At 37.5% G+C, this 21,690-nt stretch overlaps 3 protein-coding genes across 4 annotated transcripts; 1 reads left to right on the forward strand and 2 right to left on the reverse strand.

The window, feature by feature from the left end:
- Nucleotides 1–321: 321 nt before the first annotated feature.
- Nucleotides 322–18,615, forward strand: LOC134666120 (iron-sulfur clusters transporter ABCB7, mitochondrial-like). Of its 2 annotated transcripts, none has more exons than XM_063523271.1 (15): nucleotides 322–510; nucleotides 628–733; nucleotides 4,312–4,442; nucleotides 4,899–5,103; nucleotides 5,654–5,820; nucleotides 6,258–6,387; nucleotides 6,668–6,816; nucleotides 7,647–7,821; nucleotides 8,264–8,421; nucleotides 9,036–9,199; nucleotides 13,619–13,748; nucleotides 14,834–14,962; nucleotides 15,529–15,675; nucleotides 16,145–16,338; nucleotides 17,514–18,615. In XM_063523271.1, the coding sequence occupies exons 1-15, from the start codon at nucleotides 355–357 to the stop codon at nucleotides 17,524–17,526; spliced, it is 2,154 nt and encodes a 717-aa protein (XP_063379341.1). In that variant the 5' UTR covers nucleotides 322–354; the 3' UTR covers nucleotides 17,527–18,615. The 2 variants fall into 2 exon arrangements, with proteins under 2 accessions (XP_063379341.1, XP_063379342.1); XM_063523272.1 differs by having other exon boundaries at nucleotides 4,366–4,442.
- Nucleotides 18,616–18,809: 194 nt separating this feature from the next.
- LOC134666123 (SET domain-containing protein 4) lies at nucleotides 18,810–20,305 on the reverse strand. Its single transcript, XM_063523276.1, has one exon. It carries the CDS (start codon nucleotides 20,183–20,185, stop codon nucleotides 18,815–18,817), a length of 1,371 nt encoding a protein of 456 aa, XP_063379346.1. The 5' UTR covers nucleotides 20,186–20,305; the 3' UTR covers nucleotides 18,810–18,814.
- Nucleotides 20,306–20,863: 558 nt separating this feature from the next.
- Nucleotides 20,864–21,622, reverse strand: LOC134666370 (large ribosomal subunit protein mL55). The gene is made up of 2 exons (XM_063523510.1): nucleotides 21,311–21,622; nucleotides 20,864–21,079 (listed from the first exon to the last, which is right to left on the reverse strand). The coding sequence occupies exons 1-2, from the start codon at nucleotides 21,503–21,505 to the stop codon at nucleotides 20,933–20,935; spliced, it is 342 nt and encodes a 113-aa protein (XP_063379580.1). The 5' UTR covers nucleotides 21,506–21,622; the 3' UTR covers nucleotides 20,864–20,932.
- Nucleotides 21,623–21,690: the final 68 nt, after the last annotated feature.

The raw sequence follows: 21,690 nt of genomic DNA on the forward strand, positions 1-21,690 counted from the left end.
CTTAAATAATAGAAAGTTAATATTTAAAGATTATTTAAATTTCACAGACTATAGTCAGTGAAACCATTTCCGTCAGTAGAAAAAAAGCTGTAAATTACAAAAAAATTTAGTCACGAATGGTAATCGTCCGTATCGTCGTCCTTTTTACTGAAAATGTTGTTTGGCTATAGAATAGCAATTGTTGCAGCTTTTGTAGAAGCTATCGATTTTTTACTGACAAGATTTGCTTGACCAGCTATATCTGACCAAACAATATTATGGCCGTACATTTTTTTTTTTAAGTTGGGCGACATTCAAATGCTGTCAGTGTCAGATGTCAGTTGTGGTTGTCATGTCAGTTGTCAATCGGTAATCATGGCGGCTGTGCTGCTGTCAAATACAAAATTCCCTAATATTATTAAAAATCATGTTAGATTTAGGAATTCATTATCGAGTAATAAATTGGTAATTTTAAATAAACCACAGTTCAATTTAATATGTAAACAATATGCGGTTACAAGTCATTTCAGAGTGAGTATCTAATCTTACTCCATGTATTGCTTTCATTCTTGTTTTCTATGTGTTCTCTAAAGAAATTGTGTGTTTCTTAACGTTAAATACCTACGTAATTCTTTATTGTTATTGCAGTTGCACAGCACGCAACCACCAAGCAATGCTGGAGGCTCAGACGCGGCTAAAAACGTATTGGCAGTGGTGTTGGCAAACAAACCAAAAGCTGGAAAAATTCCAGTTGGTAAGTACTGCGGAGTAAAAACTTGACTAATTATTACTAGTAAACTGCGAATCTATTGATACATTAATGTTGGATTTTAGTCGTGTTTTGACACTTATATAACCTATTAAACTTGACCTTGTCTTCAATGCCGCCAAATATTGTGATACGCTATAGCAGCGTACCGAACGAATAAATGTCGTGAATATTCTATTCGTTATTTCTAGATGAAACCAAGCATAACTAAATTTAACTTAACCTGTAAATGCATATGTACAATACCTACTAATCAATAAAATAAATAAGTTTCATATTAGATACAACCTAATCCTTTTTATATTAAATACGGGGTGAATTTTTTTTACCCGCCATACTCTGCATAACCATACTGAGCAACTTTTATAAATTAAATTAAATTAGATTTATTTAAGACCAACAAAGGATCAATTTCGTTAGTGGTAGTGTTTATCATGGGATGAAAGCCGAAATTAAAATAGCTTATTCATTTATCTGTTGTTTATCTATTATCTTACTGTGGTGAAGGATAGGCAAATTATCAAAATGGTACTAATTTAATTCATTTTAAAATATTCAGTATTTAATATTATTTAGGGACCAACACTATTTGGGGCGTACAATAGTTTGTAAATTTTTAGATGCTTGTAGTATATTTTTCTAGCTACTCATATTGCCATGTATGTTTTGCTGCTTATGTTTCACTTTAATGTCTAGTTTCATTTCCAGAGTCAATATTTCCATTTTATCTTCTGTTTGGATAACAGTGCACATATAATATGTATGTTTTCTTAGTCTCTTGCTAAACTTGATTTTAAATTTGAATATTTGACAATGGTCATTTGGAAAAATGACCATACAATGTGTTACAAATAAAGATAAATTTTATTGTTTTCAAATGTATAGTTGCAAAGGCTAAGTAATGGTGGTCACATATTTATTTTGTCTTGTTGGACCATACTGATATTAAATATATGTACGAAAGCTAATAACAACACAATAAAATGTCCAATATGGTGTGACAATTAGATTAGAAATCATAGTGTTGCTAATTTCATTCACACTTTATAAAACCTACTTATGTTTGTTTTCCCCATTTGTGTTACTAATACTTGGTTGAATGTAGCTCTTTTAGCCCCATTACCTGCACCCTTTACCCGTGTGTTTGTCCCGATAACCCTTACTTAGCCTACCGGCACAATTTACCCACTCTGCAACGGGTAATTGCTGTCCTCATGTTTGTCCTATAACCCGTAGCCTGTGACACCTAACCCTATTAGTTTGCTATGCTGTTCGCTTCAATATGCATAGAATTCATGAGCATTTCTGTTTCTTCTTCATTCAGTCTTGAGTTTTATATGCAGTTGAATACTTTTGTAAATATGACTTTTAAGTGCCGTAAAGTACATACAATAAAAACTTTGAATAATAAAACAAAAGCCTTTTAAAAAAAAAAAAAAGGCTTTTGATAGCATAACGCACAAGTCAATCTGGAAAGCACTTACATCCTGCGGAGTACACAAAACCTACATAAACATAATCAGAAACATCTACAATCAAAGCGTCAGCAGAGTAAGGTTGGAAAAAACTGGAGAGGAAATACCAATAAGAAAGGGAGTAAGACAAGGAGACCCCTTATCACCCAAACTTTTCATAGCAGTACTGGAAGAAGTCTTCAAAAAAATCAACTGGAGTAACCAAGGACTGTGGATACGGGGCAAATATCTCAGTCATCTCAGATTTGCAGACGACATTGTCATCTTTGCCGAGTCATCAAAGAAACTAGAAGAAATGATGCAATCTCTGGCAAAGGAGAGCATGCGCGTCGGACTGTACATGAACATAGAAAAGACTAAAGCAATGACCAACTCTAAAACTCGGATAATAAAAGTGAATGGAAGCGAAGTGGAGTACGTAAATGACTATATTTATCTAGGCAAACAAGTGTCCTTCAATAAAAAACAAAATGAAGAAGAAGTCGACAGAAGAATAAACAACACATGGAGAAAATACTGGTCACAAAAAGAAGTACTTAAAGGCGACTACCATCCAAAGTTAAAAAAGATAATAATGGACACTTGCATACTACCTTGTCTGACATATGGTTGTCAAACATGGACATACACAAATACAATAAAAAATAAAATTTCCACATGTCAGCATGCCATGGAAAGGAGTATGTTGAAGTTAAGACGAATACATAAAGTCAGAAATGAAGAGATCAGGAAAAGAACTAAACTTGTGGATGCCCTAAAACAAACACTGCGTCTAAAATGGCAATGGGCTGGTCATGTGTCAAGATATACAGACAAAAGATGGACTAAGACTGTGACTGAATGGACAGGACCACCTGGAAAAAGACATCAAGGAAGGCCACAGAAGCGCTGGTCAGACGACATAGTTCAAATAGTTGGAAAAACAGGAATAAATTGGATGAAATTAGCTACAGATAGAGAACAATGGAAGGGACTCGAGGAGGCTTTTACCCAATAGGGATCAGTGAAAAGAATTAACAAATAATACAACAACATATAAACAAACATTATATTCGCTGAAATAAATAAAGCTGTAATAATAATAATAATAACCCCGCGGGGGCAGCTTGTGGCGAGCTGACGGTGAGTGGCGACACCGCGGACCCCTATTCCAGAGGGCTCTGTCATCTGGCCCTCGCCTCTGTGCTTGCCTTGATTGGCCGGCCAGAGTGGAGTCGCAAGAGCGGGACCTATGCTCCAGGTTGGAAGTGTAAAATGTCATAACGCCGGCGGCCCTTGAACGGATTACCGGGATCTGGCTACCGCAGACTCACCTCTCGACAACCTCACAGCCGCTCCAAAGTGTTGCCCTGTTGTCGCACTGTGCGTGCGGCCATTGCGGGGCCCACTCAATGAGTTGGCGAGTCACCACCTGTCTTATACAATTTTGAGACTGATTGTCACGGCAGGTGTCCGCTAGTCTCTCCCATAGCCCATTATCCAGTCCATCCAACTTTCAAATCTATAGCCCATGACCTTAGTTCCCATCGCAGCACAAAAGTGCTGCACTGCAATAGTCTTTGCACCTGGCGGGGACCATCTCCGGATGTATCACATTGTGCGTTCGGGGATGGTATCCGCCACGTGTATCCCTTGCTTTTAGATTAAAGTGTCTTAAAGGGCCTCTGCGCTGTTGGCTTCGGCCCCACGTACGCCTCCCAAAGGTCCGGGACCCCATGGTCCCGAGATATGGAAAAGACATACAAATAATAATAATGAAAACAAAAAACATCAAGGTCACTATAATTTTTCATTTAAGGCATGTTACAATGCCTGTATGGTTGTGAAAAACTACTGGCCACTTTGACTAGAAAAAAAAACATTTTAGCTAAAACAAAAACAAAAAAAAACAGGTTTTATTAAGAATAACATGTGCTAGCTGTGAGAAGTTTATGTAAATATTTTCACCGAATATCTCATTCAATTACTATGATAGTAAAGTAAATGTAGATTAAAAGGCCAGAGTACCAAGATAACATGGAACACAGAATACGCCTAAAGGACACAGCAAGCTTCCCAACCTATCCAATCCTGTACTTTCCGCCCTAGGTATCCAAAAGAGAGACTGCTTTCACCCAGGTGCCTCTGTTTTGTCCCGAGAAGACATAAACCTGGAGGATGCAAAGCCGGTGTCCGGTGCTGATATGATCAGGGGCATGCTGGCGTACATATGGCCTCAGGTGAGTCAAATTTACATGTCAAAAAAACAATAACTGATAGAGTTGAACTAACGCCCGCGCACCCGAGCTGCATACATCGCTGTCATCGCATTGTTAGTAGCTCCACAGAATAAATAATAGCTCCATAGAATAAATAAGACTCACTCTCTAACAAAACGCATCTGTTACGATCAGCACAGATATGGCCGCTAGGTGGCGACAGCGCCACGCGCGGCTTATGGCAAACCAAAATTGGGGTCGAACGGATGCACTTTTAGCTACCTGTAGCAAAGCGACGAAATCGCGGAGTGAGCCACGCCTGGTAGCTCGGTACACGGCCGTCGGAGCACTGTTACTTTTTACACTATGGTATTATGACCTTAATTTTATGCGATTAAGGACATTTTTCGCCCGTATTTTTATATGCAGTATTTTTTTCTGTATAAAATAGGGATAAAAAGTCTTTACCAATTTCAGGACAACCCCGCAATCCGCAACCGAGTGATGCTGTCCCTGTCCCTCCTCTTCGGTGCGAAGATAATGAATGTTACCGTCCCTTTCCTGTTCAAATACGCCGTGGACGAAGTGAACACGGTCACGGCGACGTCTGGAGACGCCTTATTGGGGATGGCGACCGTTCCACAGGCATTGGGAACTACCGCTTTTAGTTTACTTCTTGGATGTAAGTTCATTTTCAATCTTATTTAGAGAGGTATAAAGTTGTTTTTAGCTTGCATATTTTAATTACTACCCAAAAGCGAAACTAGGCCTTATTAAGATCAAGTGAAGGCGGCCATGGTAACAGGTAAATTGCGATTTTGTCGGTGAAATATTGCGTGTACAATTTTTTTTTCTCTTTTGAAATAATTTAAACTTAAATTTTGAATCGTAGGTCTTGTATTTTTTTATCATTTCCGTCTATTTATTAACCTTTTGAACGCCAAACGGCGCATCCATTTGCCGTGCCACTGACGCCACGGGAGTAAAATTTAGTTTTGTGAATAAATAATGCCAACCTAAAAGTAGGGTGTTTTTCAGTAGATTTTTATCAAAAAACGATCGACGCCAAATGCCGTCTTTGGCGTCGTTGTCAAGATTTTGCTTTGACGTCAATTGCCGTCTGTGGCGTTCAACATGTTAAGTGTCAATTTTATAGTGATAATTGCTAATTTTCTGTCTATTTAACTAGATATTGTTATAAAATTGGACATGTGTCATCATACTTTTTCTAGACGGCATAGCCCGAGCAACAGCAGCCGGCTTCAACGAGCTAAGGAACGCCGTGTTCGCGCGCGTAGCCCAGCACTCCATCCGCCGCCTCGCCTGCAACGTGTTCATGCACATACACAACCTGGATCTTAGCTTCCATCTGGGACGGCAGACCGGCGCTCTTTCCAAGGTAACCTCCAAAGACCCAGAGTGAATAGTCATATTTGTAGTTTTGAATTTTGAACCTTCTTTTATTCCATTATGGTTCAAAATTCGTTTTTAATTTGTTCTTTTTAAAGGAACTCAGAACTTAGAAGGGTAAAACTACTGACTAGAGAAGGACCGCCATTGTAATAAAGCATTGGCGGGGTCGCCATGTAAGATGCCCAAGCGAACCTTAAGGTGGGGCGTAAAGTCCTGGCTTTGACATCTTTAGGGCCACTTGCACCATCCCACTAACCCTGGGTTAAGCAGTTAAACTGTTAACCTAGTGTCTAATTGTACTGGTAACCATGGTAACTCCAGGTTTAGTGGGCATTAGCGGTCAAAGGGATATGTAATTAACCCTTGGCGTTAGATTATCCTTATTTACACAAGAGACATTCTAATTTTAAATATTGTTAACAGACGATAGACCGCGGCTCGCGCGCCATCAACTTCGTCCTTTCAGCCATGGTGTTTAACATTGTGCCGACTATCTTCGAGCTGACGTTGGTGTCTTCAATTCTGGGACTGAAAGGGGGCTTGGCGTTCACAGGTAAGCAACATTATTATAAATACCTCATACTTCTAGACACCTCTGTTCGTGCATAAGAACCCCAAGTAATGCACTGTGTTTTTATTGAATTCTGTTCGGCGTAAGGCTTAGTACAGCATTTCCCAAGCTATGGGCCACACTACACACACACAGACACACACTACTCATGTCGATGGGTACATTCCGACGTATGTATGTATTTAAAAATCATTATTTCGCTATATATCTAATCTGTTAAAATATATAGTTTTGTCGTTTCATAAAAATGTTTTGTGAACAGGTCTCGCATTCGGCTGCGTCGGCGTGTACGCAGCGTTCACGCTCGCGATCACGCAGTGGCGCACGAAGTTCCGCGTGCACATGAATAAAGCTGAGAACGAGGCCGGGAACAAGGCCATCGACTCGCTCATCAACTACGAGACTGTCAAGGTAAATGTGAGGCCGAGAGGCCGAAAGACAACGATTATGAAGCTCATAAAGCGCTTTTGACACGAACTGGAGGGAGAATAAATCGCTCATTAACTACTAGACTCTCAAGGTAAGAGCGAGGCCCAGAGGCCGGAAAACAATGCACTTAAAATGTGCAGCGCAGTAAACAGAGCGGAGAGCGAGGTCTAAAACGAAGCTTTATACTCGGTCATAATTGTGATAAACTATGAGACTAAACGCAAGGTCGAGAGGCCGAAGAGTAGCGATCACCAAGTTCGCTAAACATGTGAGCCAATAGACCAAGAGGTCAAACAGTCACCCAAACCCATAAAGTTTCTCTTATATTATGTCGTTATGCTCTCCGCAGTATTCTGTAACGTCAATAGACTTTATTCAATTGTCACATTGAAACATTTTTAATAAGTTTTTGGCAAAAATTTAATTTTTGGTACAAGCTTTTATCACTGACTGTACTTTTCTTACGTCCGACAACTAATACTCATCGAGATAATTCAAAAAACCCCTTACACAATTAGGTTGCGTTGTTTCATCACAGAGTTCCTATGGCCACCTCCTGTCTCCATCATCAGATCAGTTTGACAGTACCATATTATTGTATTGTCATCAGAACTACATACATCTGCCAATTTTCATGACGCTACGTTCCTTGGAAGATGGTTAAATTAGTTCCCTTAGATTCCATTACATAGTTAGTTACATACAGGTCGACCTAATAAAAGCTTGTTAAAAATCCGGAAACCTCAACTATGCGACTCCGTCCAACTCGTTCCTATTTTATTTGTCCTCATACAACACCCCCTCTATTACAGTACTTCAACAACGAAAAATACGAACTTGAGAAATACGACAAGAGCCTTCAAAAGTACGAGGCCGCGTCGCTGAAGACGGCCTCGAGCCTCGCGGCGCTCAACTTCGGCCAACACGCTATATTCAGCGGCGGACTCAGCTTGATCATGATATTGGCTGCCAACGAGATTGTTAAAGGTAATTTAAAACAACAATATCTATACATAATAACATTTTCGCAACATCTACTTTTTTGATTAAACTCACTGTTTCTTCTTCCCAGTTGGTCTGGTCTGGAAGAGTTCGGTCTTTAGCGATAAGACTGACTTCATAGAGTAACGCCATATTTTTACTGTTTTTTACGAGTAGATAAAATCTATAAAATTGTTGACGGAGTCTTTATTCGGGAGGATCTGACTGACCTGAGTTGCGCTTAAAAAAAGACTCAATATAGGACTCGACTCGCGACTTTAAAGACTCGGAAGTTTTGTAAGCGCTAAGGCTCGCAAAAACGAGTCGGGTTGTTCAAATTTATAGATCTAAAAAAACTCGATTTTCAACTTTTAGCTTTTTTCCTTTTATGTCGGTGGCATGGCGTTTTGAACCTTAACATGTAAATCATACGTCTCAAATCCGGCAGGCAACATGACGGTGGGCGACCTGGTGATGGTGAACGGGCTGCTGTTCCAGCTGTCCATCCCGCTCGGCTTCCTCGGCTCGGTGTACCGCGAGGTGCGGCAGGCGCTCATCGATATGCAGACCATGTTCACGCTCATGACCGTAGAATCCAGAATTAAGGTAATATTAAACTTAGAAACAAATTAAAAGTGGAAAAATTCACTGTCTTGGGTGGGACTTAAACCCACGACTATTAGATCGCTAGAGCTCCGTCATCTGAGCTAACAAAACCTTATCCAATACATGCGAATGTTTCCACCGCATATGAGGCTAAAGGAGGCTTTGAAGGCAATGAATTTTTCCACTTTTGTAAAAAACAAATAATTGTTACGTAAAATACACCGTAACATTTCAATATCCATGCTATTGCCTCTTTTTACAAGCTTTTTATTTAACTTGCCCTGTTAGTATGTAAGTTTGTTAGTTAGTGTGGGTCAAATCTTGAAAGCTAAATTTGACCCACTTCCCGATTTCCGATTGAGCTGAAATTTTTCATACATATGTAAATCGGATGACAATGCAATATTATGATGAAATGGAGCTGATCTGATGATGGAAACAGGAGGTGGCCATAGGATCTCTGATCTCTGTGATGAAAGAACGCAAGCTAATTTTGATTGGGGTTGTTAGAATTGTCTCGATGAGTAATAGTTGCATGTGGAAAGAAAAGTACAGTCAGCAATAAGAGCTTGTAGCAAGAACTAAATTTTTGCCAAAAACATATTTATTTTTAGGAGAAAACCACAGCCGTTCCCCTCAAAGTAGACCAGAAGACAGCCACCATCGAATTCAAAGACGTCAGTTTCAAGTACATAAATGGAAAGCCGATATTCAACAATTTGAGCTTCACCATCCCCGCCGGCAAGAAGATTGGTATCGTTGGAGGCTCAGGGAGTGGGTAAGTGGGTAGTTTCACTTGTCATGTAAAGTTAGTGTTTAAGTCACGTGTAAACGGGATGAAGTTGATTTTTATGCTCTAGTGCATAAAGTACAGTCCCGTTCCCTTATTGACTTAGCAATAAAATCCAAAACCTGTCAATACTGCAGCTGGCTGCCGGTCCGAGGACTCATTTCTTTAGCCTTGAATAAATACGGTAAAATGACCTGAAATATTTGTTATTTACTTATGTATATTTTCTTTGCAATTCGACATAAGGTACCTTTAGCCGTGGAACGTCATGATACATTTATAATTCGGGGATAAATGCTCATTTTATTTTCGACCTATATCATTAACACACGAGGAAAGCTAGACAAAATGTTTTATTTCTCTGTCTTATTACAATGGTTCAGTTTCCAAAGTGACGTTTTGGGGCGGAGGGCCCCTTTAAATTATATGGGTTATCAGGTTCAATCACGCAATAAAATTTTCCATCAGGCTTTTGTCTGCAATAAGTATCTTCATCGCAATCAGCATTGTCGTCATCACAAGAAGTTATTCCCTCTAGTTCGAAGGCTATATCATCATCGTGTGGCTTCGCGAGAACCACTGCCACGAAGCAGGCAATGCTCATGATTATTAGTATAGTCTTCATTTCCGTTTGTTTCTGAAATTATACACGGTGTAACATGAGTAAACCGAATAATTTTAACAGCGTATTCCTGATCATATTTAGAGACAACAATGTCCTATAAACTTTTTTTAATAAACGCCTAGTTTCAGAGATAATATTAATTTAAAAATAAACAAGTTTTTGTTGTTACATAGTGTAAAATGCCTTTTTGATGGTAATGTTGCTGCCATGGGACGTAGTCTAAATATCTTTATTGATAGATGTCAAAAAGTGACAAGTAACACTTTGCAAAAAGAAGGTTTTATGAAAAAAAAATGCAAAAATCAATTTTAAGTCACAAGTTTACAAATAACATTTATTTTTTATGTACAAATGCATTCAAAAAATGGAAAAATCAAAACAAAAAAAAAATTTTTTTTGGCGAAATAGACCTAAACTCATATTAAATTTTTTCCTTCTTTTGACCTCAGAAATGCGTGGTTAAAATTATTCGGTTTCCTCACGTTACACCGTGTATTAATACAACAAATAATTATTTGTGTATCGAAGTCGCGTCGCATACTGCAATAAACTTAACAGAAAGAAAATGTTATATTATTTTGTGTCTCCTTTTGGATTTCACGGGCCTATAAATCCCGGTCTTGTGATAGGCTTGCGTGGGGATATAGATCCAACACGTGGAGGCCCTTGGAGAGCTTTAATGTCATGTAGAACGCCTGCTGGAACCCGTTCACAGGCGCAACAATAGACATACATGACCCGGTCGCAGCATTATATTATTATTATTAATTCATTTATTCATATAAACAAATTACAACGTTACATAATATACAGGGTGATTTCTGGGTCGTGATCCAGAACCACTTTTTCTGACTCTGTAAATGATCCACATTATCATATGGTAGTATTTGATTAAAAGATAATTACTTTAATTATTCTTATTTTTCAAGTAAAATTAATGTTATACTAAGTAATTATGGTCACCCTATGACTTTTGACATACGCTGTATCGAAAGCGACAAGACGTCACATTGAGTAGGGTCACCAAATTGTATGCAAAAGTGTTTTTTTCCTACTTTTCATCTGGAAAATAATCATCATTATTGGTGATAAACAATAATTAACAACATCATTAGGCTCATCTTTGGATTCTGTATGATGTCTGGCTCTCTTGCTCCACGACCCCGAAATCACCCTGTATACAATAAATGCACCAAACTGGAGTTTGTTGGCGCGCCGCACTCAACTCTTACCTTACAATCGTGATTTATACTATTCTTAGTAGAAAAGAAAGCATGCATTTTTTTAGCTATTTATAATGTTACTGATAATTTTAATATGTACATGTTTGTGGAATGATTTTATAATTTTTTAGGCAAGTATGTATTTGAACTTATTACTTTTTATGTAAGTATGTTTCCAACATCTTCAGTTTTAACTTTCTTTCAAACGCTGCTTTTGTAATATTTTCATTTACAGACAGAAATCTAATGTTATTATAAATCCGAGGAGTTATATAGTGTAGTGTTCTTTCCCCATAGTAATTACAACTACATTCCACGCCTCTTCTCTTTCCGAACAGACTCTACATAATATTTTTTTAATTAATAAATATATATTTTACTCACAGTAGGTAAATATAAATAGGGACTACTGAATATACAACTTGACTCCGTGAATGCTTCTCAGCGACTGTGATCTTGCTTTTTTCTACTGAAAGATATTACTTTGTTTTCGTCGTAGATTAGGTACCTACCTACCTACTATACACAGAAACTTAAACAAATATTATAACATCTGGTTATCAGGGTCATGGGAAGGCCTTGTTATCAATTTGGACTTAGGAAGCAAACAAAATTATTTTACAGTAGGTACATATGGTCCTATTTTCCCGCACTAGTGCGTAAAATAGCACTTTTCGTGCGTATGTCAAAAGTTTAAAGGGCCATATGTACTGTAAAACGTTGTCCATATGTACGATACACGTGCGATAAGGTAATTCGCAACTCGTGTCGTTTTAAAACACTCCCTTCGGTCGTGCTTTAATTTATCGCCACTCTTTTCGAATTTCCTCTTTTCCGCACTTGTATCGTAAATAACTATTATCTACATCCATATCATAACACCTCCCTATAATATACTTATTTAGAAACGATGAGCTAAAGGCCTATATAAGGAAACCTGTATCTGTGGCGGCATTTTAAAGTTTACAGTATCGATAACCGATACTTTAATTACATTCAAATTTAGAATATCTCTGAGAAACAAAGCAATTTGATTTTACCTCTATTCTAATATCAGTCGAGGTGACGTTTTATTCGAAATGAAGTGTCTATTGCAAACAATTTTGTCTCTGAATAAATAAAAAACCGGGCAAGTGCGAGTCGGACTCGCACACGAAGGGTTCCGTACCATAATGCAAAAAAAACGGTCACCGATCCAAGTACTGACCTCGCCCGACGTTGCTTAACTTCAGTCAAAAATCGCGTTTGTTGTATGGGAGCGCCACTTAAATCTTTATTTTATTCTGTTTTTAGTATTTGTTGTTATAGTGCATCATCTGTGAAAATTCCAACTGTCTAGCTATCACGGTTCGTGAGATACAGGCTGGTGACAGACAGACGGACGGACGGACGGACAGCAGTCTTTGTAATAGGGTCCCGTTTTACCCTTTGGGTACGGAACCCTAAAAAACTACGCGATATAAATGTTTCAGTACAGATGTAGTGCATAATTATTTTCCATCGTATTTTCACGGAAACGTACAAACGTGAACTTGCTATTTCAGTCAAACTGTACGAAAAGTACTGACGTTGACTGAAGTAGCATGACAAATACGAACATTTCCGAGAATATACTGTGGAAAACAATTATGCGCAACATCTATAAATGAAGGGATGTTCACAAAAACAACATAACTGCTAAGAGCGGTTGACACTTTTTAGGGTTCCGTACTCAAAGGGTAAAACGGGACCCTATTACTAAGACTTCGCTGTCCGTCCGTCCGTCCGTCTGTCACCAGGCTGTATCTCACGAACCGTGATAGCTAGACAGTTGAAATTTTCACAGATGATGTATTTCTGTTGCCGCTATAACAACAAATACTAAAAACAGAATAAAATAAAGATTTAAATGGGGCTCCCATACAACAAACGTGATTTTTGACCAAAGTTAAGCAACGTCGGGAGGGGTCAGTACTTGGATGGGTGACCGTTTTTTTTTGCTTTTTTTTGTTTTTGTTTTTTTTGCTTTTTGGTACGGAACCCTTCGTGCGCGAGTCCGACTCGCACTTGCCCGGTTTTTTAAGAACATTTTTAATCGTTTCAGGTGTCAACCAGTGTACTTAGTCAGTTATGTTGTTTTTGTAAACATCCCTTCAAATCATCATGTCATTAAAAGCCCGACGCCGAATAATAACAAATTTATTTATTTATTTATTGATAATAGGAAACAAACAGCGAAAAATAACACATATAGATAATTACAATTAAATATTACATAAGCCAAAACAGTTTCCACTAATTAATTAGCTCATTATGGTTGCTCAGACAAGACTTGTTTATACAATTCAATTCAACTTAATTCAAAAAATTAAAGTATAAATGTGACATGCATTAATTTAATTTTGCAATAGTAAACTATCAAAATCAGTATTTTTGCTCTATTAGCTGTAGAGTAATATATTATTAGTTCAAATGTCACTAAATAATAATAAATAATTTACTTAACTACTTCATTTGACCCAGTTATGTATTGACCGATTTGACACTGATAAAGCACCTCTAACAGTAAATGTGTTGCAGTAAATCAACGATGGTTCGCCTACTGTTCCGGTTCTTCGAGCCGCAGTCGGGAGAGATTCTCGTGGCCGGCCAGAACATACGCGACGTCGACCTGGCCAGCTTGAGGAGGGCCGTAGCCATCGTGCCACAGGTAAGGCTCATTTAAGCCCTATTTAGACGATGCGAGAACTCGCATACGAGCAGGCGTGGCTTACTCCGAGATTTCGTCGCTTTGCTTTGGTAGCTAAAAATACATCCGTTCCTACCCCAATTTTGGGGAAAGCCATAAGCCTGTCAGCGCTGTCGCCGCCTAGCGGCCATATCTGTGCTGATCGTAACAGACGCGTTTTGTTAGAGAGTGAGTCTTCCGTACCTAGTACTATTATTTATTCTGTGATACGAGTTTCATTACATTGCTGTTTTTGATCGGTCGGTTGAATTGGGCGTAACCAACAGTCCACAATGTAACTAAAATCGCATGCGAGTTCGCACGCCGTCTAAATCAGCCCTTAGACGGTGCGAGAACTCGCATGCGAGTTTCATTACATTGCGTTATTTGATCAGTCGGCTGAGTTGATGTAATCTCAATGGCACGCAATGGCTCTCAATCTCAATGTAACTAAAATCGCAAGCGAGTTCGCGCGTCGTCTAAATGAGCCTTAGGCTACTAATATGGGGAGCCCCGTGTTTTAGCTTTAAGCAAGGATGTGAAAATGTGCACCTGAATTTGATAATGCAATATGGCACTGTACCCTCCTAAGGCCCAGCAATACACATGAAAAATCCAAAATTCGCCACTGAAATTTGAACCTAAGGTGTAGGAAATAGAGTAGAGTTTGCGTTGTTTGAAAATTGAACCAAACAGTACGATGGATGTACTATAGGTAAGACCTTGGGCCTTAGGAGGATATACGGCCATGTTTTGTAGTAACTGAATTGTAAGTACACTCGAGTTTTACCAGTCGGTTACTGCATATTGTACAGAGCCGTACAGCGCCATCTAAAGTCACTAAAGTCAGGCTTTGAAGTACATTGCAGTCACGGAACTTGAATGTTTGACGCTTTTGAACCTTAATGTCATTACATAGAATCGAAAATCGATAAACCATTAAATTCCGTGATTATACCTACTAATTTGTCTTACCCAAATACACCTTACCTATCGATATATTTATGTTTGGATTTTATACCCTTGTTAGTTTTTAAGTGATTTTTCTTACTATGTGTATATTTCAGGACTGCGTGTTGTTCCACGACACGATTTTGCATAACCTACACTATGGCGACCTGTCGCGGCCGGTAGAGGAAGTTTACAAGGCGAGCCAGATGGCCGAGCTGCACGAGTCCGTTAAAACGTGGCCCAAGGTATGTGTATTACTATGCAAATGCTTAATGATTAAAGGTTTGCATAGATGGCGCCAGTTTGATTGCCTTACAATTGAATTGGTAACCATCACAGCCAGAATTTGAGTAATTTACTTTTAAAATGTTATTTTATTATTTTTACTTTTCTGTTATTAAATTGTTAACTCTTTGAACACAGACGGCAATTGGCGTCAACGCAAAATCGTGACAACGACGCCAAAGACGGCATTTGACGTCGAGCGTGTTTTGATGAAAATCTACTTTAAAACACCCCACTTTTATGTTGGCATTATTTATTCACAAAACAAAATTTTACCCCCGTGGCGTTAGTGGCACGGCAAATGGATGCGGCGTTTGGCGTTCAAAAGGTTGACGAGTAGTATAAAATCCACACACTTTCCTATTGAAATATAAGCTTGTTTCCATAGTTTTGGCCGGGAGTATAATTAAAATGCGGCTCAATGCTGATAGATGTGAATCCACCCCTACAACTTCACACCCTCGAATCATTTTACTTCACTTTTGTTTTGGTCACTTTTCCCTTGTAATAAAGTTCATAATTGCAGGGCTACGAAACACAAGTGGGCGAGCGCGGACTGAAATTATCCGGAGGAGAAAAACAGCGAGTCGCCATCGCCCGAGCGATACTCAAGGACTCGCCTATAATAGTGTTCGATGAGGCCACATCCAGTCTTGACTCGCTTACTGAACATGTGAGTTACATACTTGATATCACACTAAAGTTAGTTGTAAAGGGCTAAAACAGAAGTGTGCGAGTGGGTTCAAGCGTTCGATGAGGCCACGTCATTATTAATAATTAGCTTTAGAGGATTCGCGTTTCCATTGACATATAAATGGCGCAGTATTAAGTACAGCTTATTATCGGCTCGATTCGGGAAATGAATTAGAGATTCACTAGATATGAAATAGTAAAGATATTTGACGTTCCACGGCAAAAGGTACCTTATGGCGCCTGGCGCTTACGTCGCGTAGTGCCGAAATTATATTGGAGCGGCGTTAATAATAGCAGTAAGCGCCAACCGCCATAAGGTACCTTTACCCGTGGGACGTCACATATCTTTACTATATCGTATCTAGTTAATCTCTAATTCATTACCCGAATCGAATGTATGTAAAACTCCTTTGCGTTTATGCAAATGTAATGATTTTTTTTTTCTACAGGCTATTCTACAAGCCCTCAAAGCGGCCACAATAGGCCGCACCTCCATCTGCATAGCGCACCGTCTCTCCACCGTCGCGGACGCCGACGAAATACTAGTGCTGGAAAACGGCAATATAACAGATAGAGGGAAACACGACGATCTTATAGCCAAGAGTGGATCGCTCTACGCAAGGCTGTGGGAGAAGCAAAACAGGTATAACTCTATAATTATAATATAATCCTAGATAGAAAGTCTGCAGCGATTTTGATAGGCCACGCAGTACAAATGCTATTTTAAACGTCAAACGTCTTTGAAATTATGACATATAAATAACACTTGCACTGCGTAGGCTATCAAAATAGTTGCAGACTTTTCCTGGTCTAACTCTAATAACCGTCAATAGTTATTTGTTTTACAAGGGGGCAAAGTTGTTGTTTAACCGCTCGTGCTAATATTGATACCCGAGCAAAGATTCCAAAATTGAACCACGAGCGTAGCGAGTGGTTCGAATAATGGAATCTTGAGCGTTACGAGGGTCTCAAAGCACGAGGGTTAAACAAAATTTGCCCCCGAGTGAAACACAAAATTTTTCACCACACCAACATGAAGCAAATATTAAATGTAAAATATCAAACAAAATCAAACCATATCAACTCCAAATGAATGTTACTAAATATTTATCATCCAAAATCATCATTTAAAAGTCAATTCTACCAGCAAATACAAGAAAACAACTCAACATTTGCATTTGATTACTTTGCCTCACATGTGAATAAAATACAACTTTGCTATCGGTTTTTGAAGTGCAAAGTAAGCCTTTCCGAGCTGGTGTGGTGAAAAATATATAATTTCTGTGATCTATCAAAAGCATTTGATTGCGTTGATCACAAGAATTTAAAGAGAAAATTATGCCGCTATGGGATAAAAGCTGGTGCTCTTGACCTAGTCTTATCGTACCTTTCGGATAGAACTCGGCTAGTAGTTATTAATGGAATAATGGAACTCACTCGGCGGGATTCCAGTAGCCCGTGGAGTGCTTCAAGGTGCAATGCTTGGTCCCTTCCTGTTTTTACTATACAATAGTCAATAATAGAATTAAGTGACCATCAATGCAAGGGTTGAGCTCCTTGGCGGAACTATTCCAGTATATCTGATGGCAACGATGACATAGCGCACTATCTCTCCCCCGTGGCTGACGCCGACGAGACACTAGTGAATATTGCATTTTTGCTTTGTGGCAATACAATATAATTCCATGTTTATCATTTTCGTTGAAATTAAACGAGGATCATTCAATTACTCATGCCTTTCCAAGATATAAATAATTTTGTTACACGTGTCGTCTATAACTCTATATCATAATGATTTATGTTAATTTTTTTTTTCAGAGAAATCAAATGATTCAAGGGCATGAGAGTATAGACAATACAGCGTTGTGCTTACCAAGTACCTATAGTTTGGCAAGCCGTTTCCGTCAGTAGAAAAAGGCATATTTAAAAATAATAGGCGTGACGGGTTGTCCTATCATAGAATTTATAATTGCGCGCCTTTTTTCTACTGGGTAAAGTGGGTTTGTCAGAGTATAATATACAGCCAGATGTATTCCAATCATAGACACAAGGAACGATTCCTTTGACTATGGTTTTGACGAATTCATATGATAATTTTAACTTGAGGTAATCCTTTGTAAAACTTATTCAAGAAATAAAAGGATTACAATAGCTGAAGAAATGTATCCTGCTTTTGTGTATATTATTATTATTTTTTAATGTACCTATACAACCTTCAACATATGACGATGCTCTAGTCTTGATATGGTCACGGTCTTTAATTGCCAGCCATTTGTGGCTTTCCATTTCCAGTAGAGGTTCCTTATGCTTCATGTGCAATAAGGAACTTTTTGTCATAATTTCTGTTGGAAAGGACCGTCATGCACATAAAGCATAAGGACCCTTCTTGTGATGGAAAGCCACATTGTAGTTGAAGCTAAATTGTTCCATATTACCGCCGTGTGATATAATGTTAGCAAAAAGTGAACCCTCAGTGTCTTATCAACTGTTCGAAAAAATCGTTCTCTCAAATTAACGATAAGAGGAAACGATTTTTTTAGTTCCCAAACATCAATGATCGACATGTTTTTTTTAACGATGGCAGCGCCATCTGCTATGTCCTTTGCGCGTCTTTCTTAATTAACTATGATTTATTTGTAATTAAGAACTTACAAGTATGTGCCTGGTGCACACATGTTAAACATTTTACAGATGTATTATTTCACAAGTATGTGTTGTTTCCAATGTATATTTTGTAAATGTTCTGATTTTAGACTATGGAAAAAAATCCAACTAAGACAAGATTTAAATGTGTCAATGTAAACCAACGAAAGTTACACGTTATTAAGTGTTATTTGACTGTTGTATTGTAAAATTTAGACCATAAAACACGTCGTTGAGTATTTGTACAGTTGATTAAGTATATTATTTTGTTTACAAACTGTGTTTTATTTTCACTGACATAATAGGTATAAAAATGGTAAGTATAATGTTTGTGCCATTAGAGATTGGAACAGGTGGGTTAATGTATGAAATACCTGGTGCTTATCGTCCATACTTTAATGAGAATTTAAAATCACGTGCGCCGCAACACCTTATACGAAATACCTCTAGGTATATAAGAAAACTCAAATTTAGTTCTAACATTTAATAAATTTCTCTAATATCCTAACATATTGACACATAAGTGATATACAATTATTCAAAATTATATTACTTTCATAAGTCTTCAATTTAGTAATTGATTCTTTGATCAAGTTTAGTTTCTTTTCCATCATTGGCATTATCAGATTGTTGAGGTCAGAGTCGTTAGAACAGATAGCTGCGGAGTATATCAGTCTGCTCACATCTTTGTTCTTCTCATAGTAATATTTGACAACCATCAAGAGAGCATAGAAATTAAAACTGAGGCCTTTCAAATCAATATACAAATCTTTACTCAAATTATGACTATTTATAAATGCAATTTGCTCTTGAGACAATTTTATCTGCATACTTGTTAGGAATGAAACTAAATCATCAAACTCAAAAGCGACATAATCTAAGTCATTATTCGGCAAGCAGAATCCATACTCCGTGATTAGCTTCAGATTGTGACTATCTCCATAGCATATAAACACTTCTGTATAAGGATTAAAAGTATTTTTGGTGTAAATAGAAAATCTCACATCAGAAAATAAGTTTTGGCTTAAGTTATTTATGCTAATATTTTCTATATTTTTACTGACCATCAATTTAGTCTCATTTTTGGCATAGGGACTATGGTTGATCATATCTAAAAAAGGACATAGTGATATTTTAGTATTATCAGTAATCAGGTTCAAAATAGAGTTCTCAATGTTTTTCAGATCTACTACCTTATCTAAGTCCATGTAAACACATCTAGTATTGACTGTAAAGTACGCCCATTCATATCTAGATTGACAGAAAAAATCTTTAATTCTAATCACATCAATTTGACTATTTGTACAATGAGACAATATATCCTCAAAAATATGGAATGAATGTTTAATTACATCCTCCTGCCTTGCAACAACAGTAAGTATATCCGCATGTACATATAACTTTGTTTCTTCAGGCAAAAAGTACGGTACAGTATATTCTTTAGGTAAGCTCTCTAAGTACACAAACCATTTTGATTTTGAACCCTGTGATTGCAGAAACGTTAAGTAAAATGCCATCAGTGACTGAAATGATATTGTATGCTTATATTCTATCAAACAATTCTTATCGTTATCTAAAAAAATACTACAAAATGTAGAGTCCATCAAAATACTGGTTACATTTATAGTTAAGTTTAGAGGTAAGTTCATAAGCTCCTCTCCAGGGTTTATCTTCTTTTTGGTGAGAACGCCGCGGCCGGTGTTCTCGAATACGGCCAGGGTCAATTTGCTGTTGTATAACATTCCTTCTTTAGCGAGCCAGGAGTTCAAGAGTATAAGTTCGCTTTCAGCACCACAAGTTCTAAAAGTACGCGCCTTCTGGCTTCGTATACGTCGCGTTCTTCCCATTTTCACTCTCGCTATCTTTTGATACACTGTAATTCGTAGAATTAATGATTTGCTTTCTTACAGAATAAATTGATCGGGAGCATATTTAAACAGTACTTATTGAACGAGCGGCTCATGTTTTCGTTTATACGATGTAAATGTGAAGGAATTTGACAGTTTATTTTGACACTTTGCGTTTTGTTCACCACGTATGTAACTTCGTAAGTAGAGATTAATTCATAAATAAGGGTTTCTCAATACGAAAATACTAAATGAATTAAGAAATTTTAATATTTCGTGGAATGACAGTAATTATCTTTAATATCACTAATCGTAACACACAAATTATAAAAATGACATTCCACGCTCGTGTAGTATCCAAACGCAAGATCAATAGTCTTCTGGCAGACTGAATTAATTTCATTTCATTCTCTTTAGGGAATACAAACCAGTTTTTATTTGTATGAAATTTCGGTTTAGAACCGGTTTTTTCATACCATTAAAACCGGTTTGCATTCCCTGATTCTCTTTCGGTTTCTAAAATTCCCATTAAAGTGTATAGCTTCGAATATTGGTTGGAATGGGGTATTATTTTAAAGCAATATACATTGTCGTAATGCTAATGATATAATAGTGTTTACTAAACTCATACTGAAGATCAAAGGGCTTGGTTTTTTTATCCAAATGAAATGACTCCCATTTAAATACAATCTTCAATTTTAATAACACTAAACAATAAGAATCTACAGTTTACAGATTTAATTATCTTCACTTCTTCTTCATATATTTCAAATATTTTTTTGCATTAAAATTGTCTTCAACATCCTCAGTAATTTTAACCTTCTTTCTTGGTTTTCTTTTGTCAATCCTCTGTTTTCTTTCCTCTTCAGACAGCTGCGATAAGTCTAAGGGAAGCTGAAATAATACAAATCAAATAAGTTACTCTTTGAATCTATGTTTAAGGCACAATGAACACCAAACTGAAAGCCTTATTTAAAACATTTAGATCCAGTTATAATTATTATGCAGTATATATTTAGGGTATGTTTATAGCTGTAAATAACTAAGTTAACAGATACCTAGCCGAACTGACCCTTTCAAAATTACCTACACACTGGTACATTGCACACCTTACAGACATCATACCTTTATAATTTTCCTAGGCTCATGATATCTTATGTTAAATGAAGATCCATCTGGAAGCACTACCGTCGTTGGATACATTCTCGTATATATTTCTCTGTGTACTTTGGTAATCTCAGGTATATTATTACTTAAATATCTATGCACTGTAAAATTGGACAATTGCGTCCGCACGTTGATTAAATAACGCCAATGCATGATTTAAATTTATAACTAAGAAACTAGCTAGGGCTACTTTAAGTTCGATTTTTATCCACAATATAAGAATTACAAAATTAATCAAAATTTCGAAATTAGGTTATGTGAATTTCGTGAATTTATGTCAGATAAATAATGTCAGTGTCAACGTCAAAAAAGAGGTATGCTCTGAAATTGTAAATCTT

Source organism: Cydia fagiglandana, chromosome 7 (genome assembly GCF_963556715.1).
Source record: "Cydia fagiglandana chromosome 7, ilCydFagi1.1, whole genome shotgun sequence".
Lineage (NCBI taxonomy): Eukaryota > Metazoa > Arthropoda > Insecta > Lepidoptera > Tortricidae > Cydia > Cydia fagiglandana.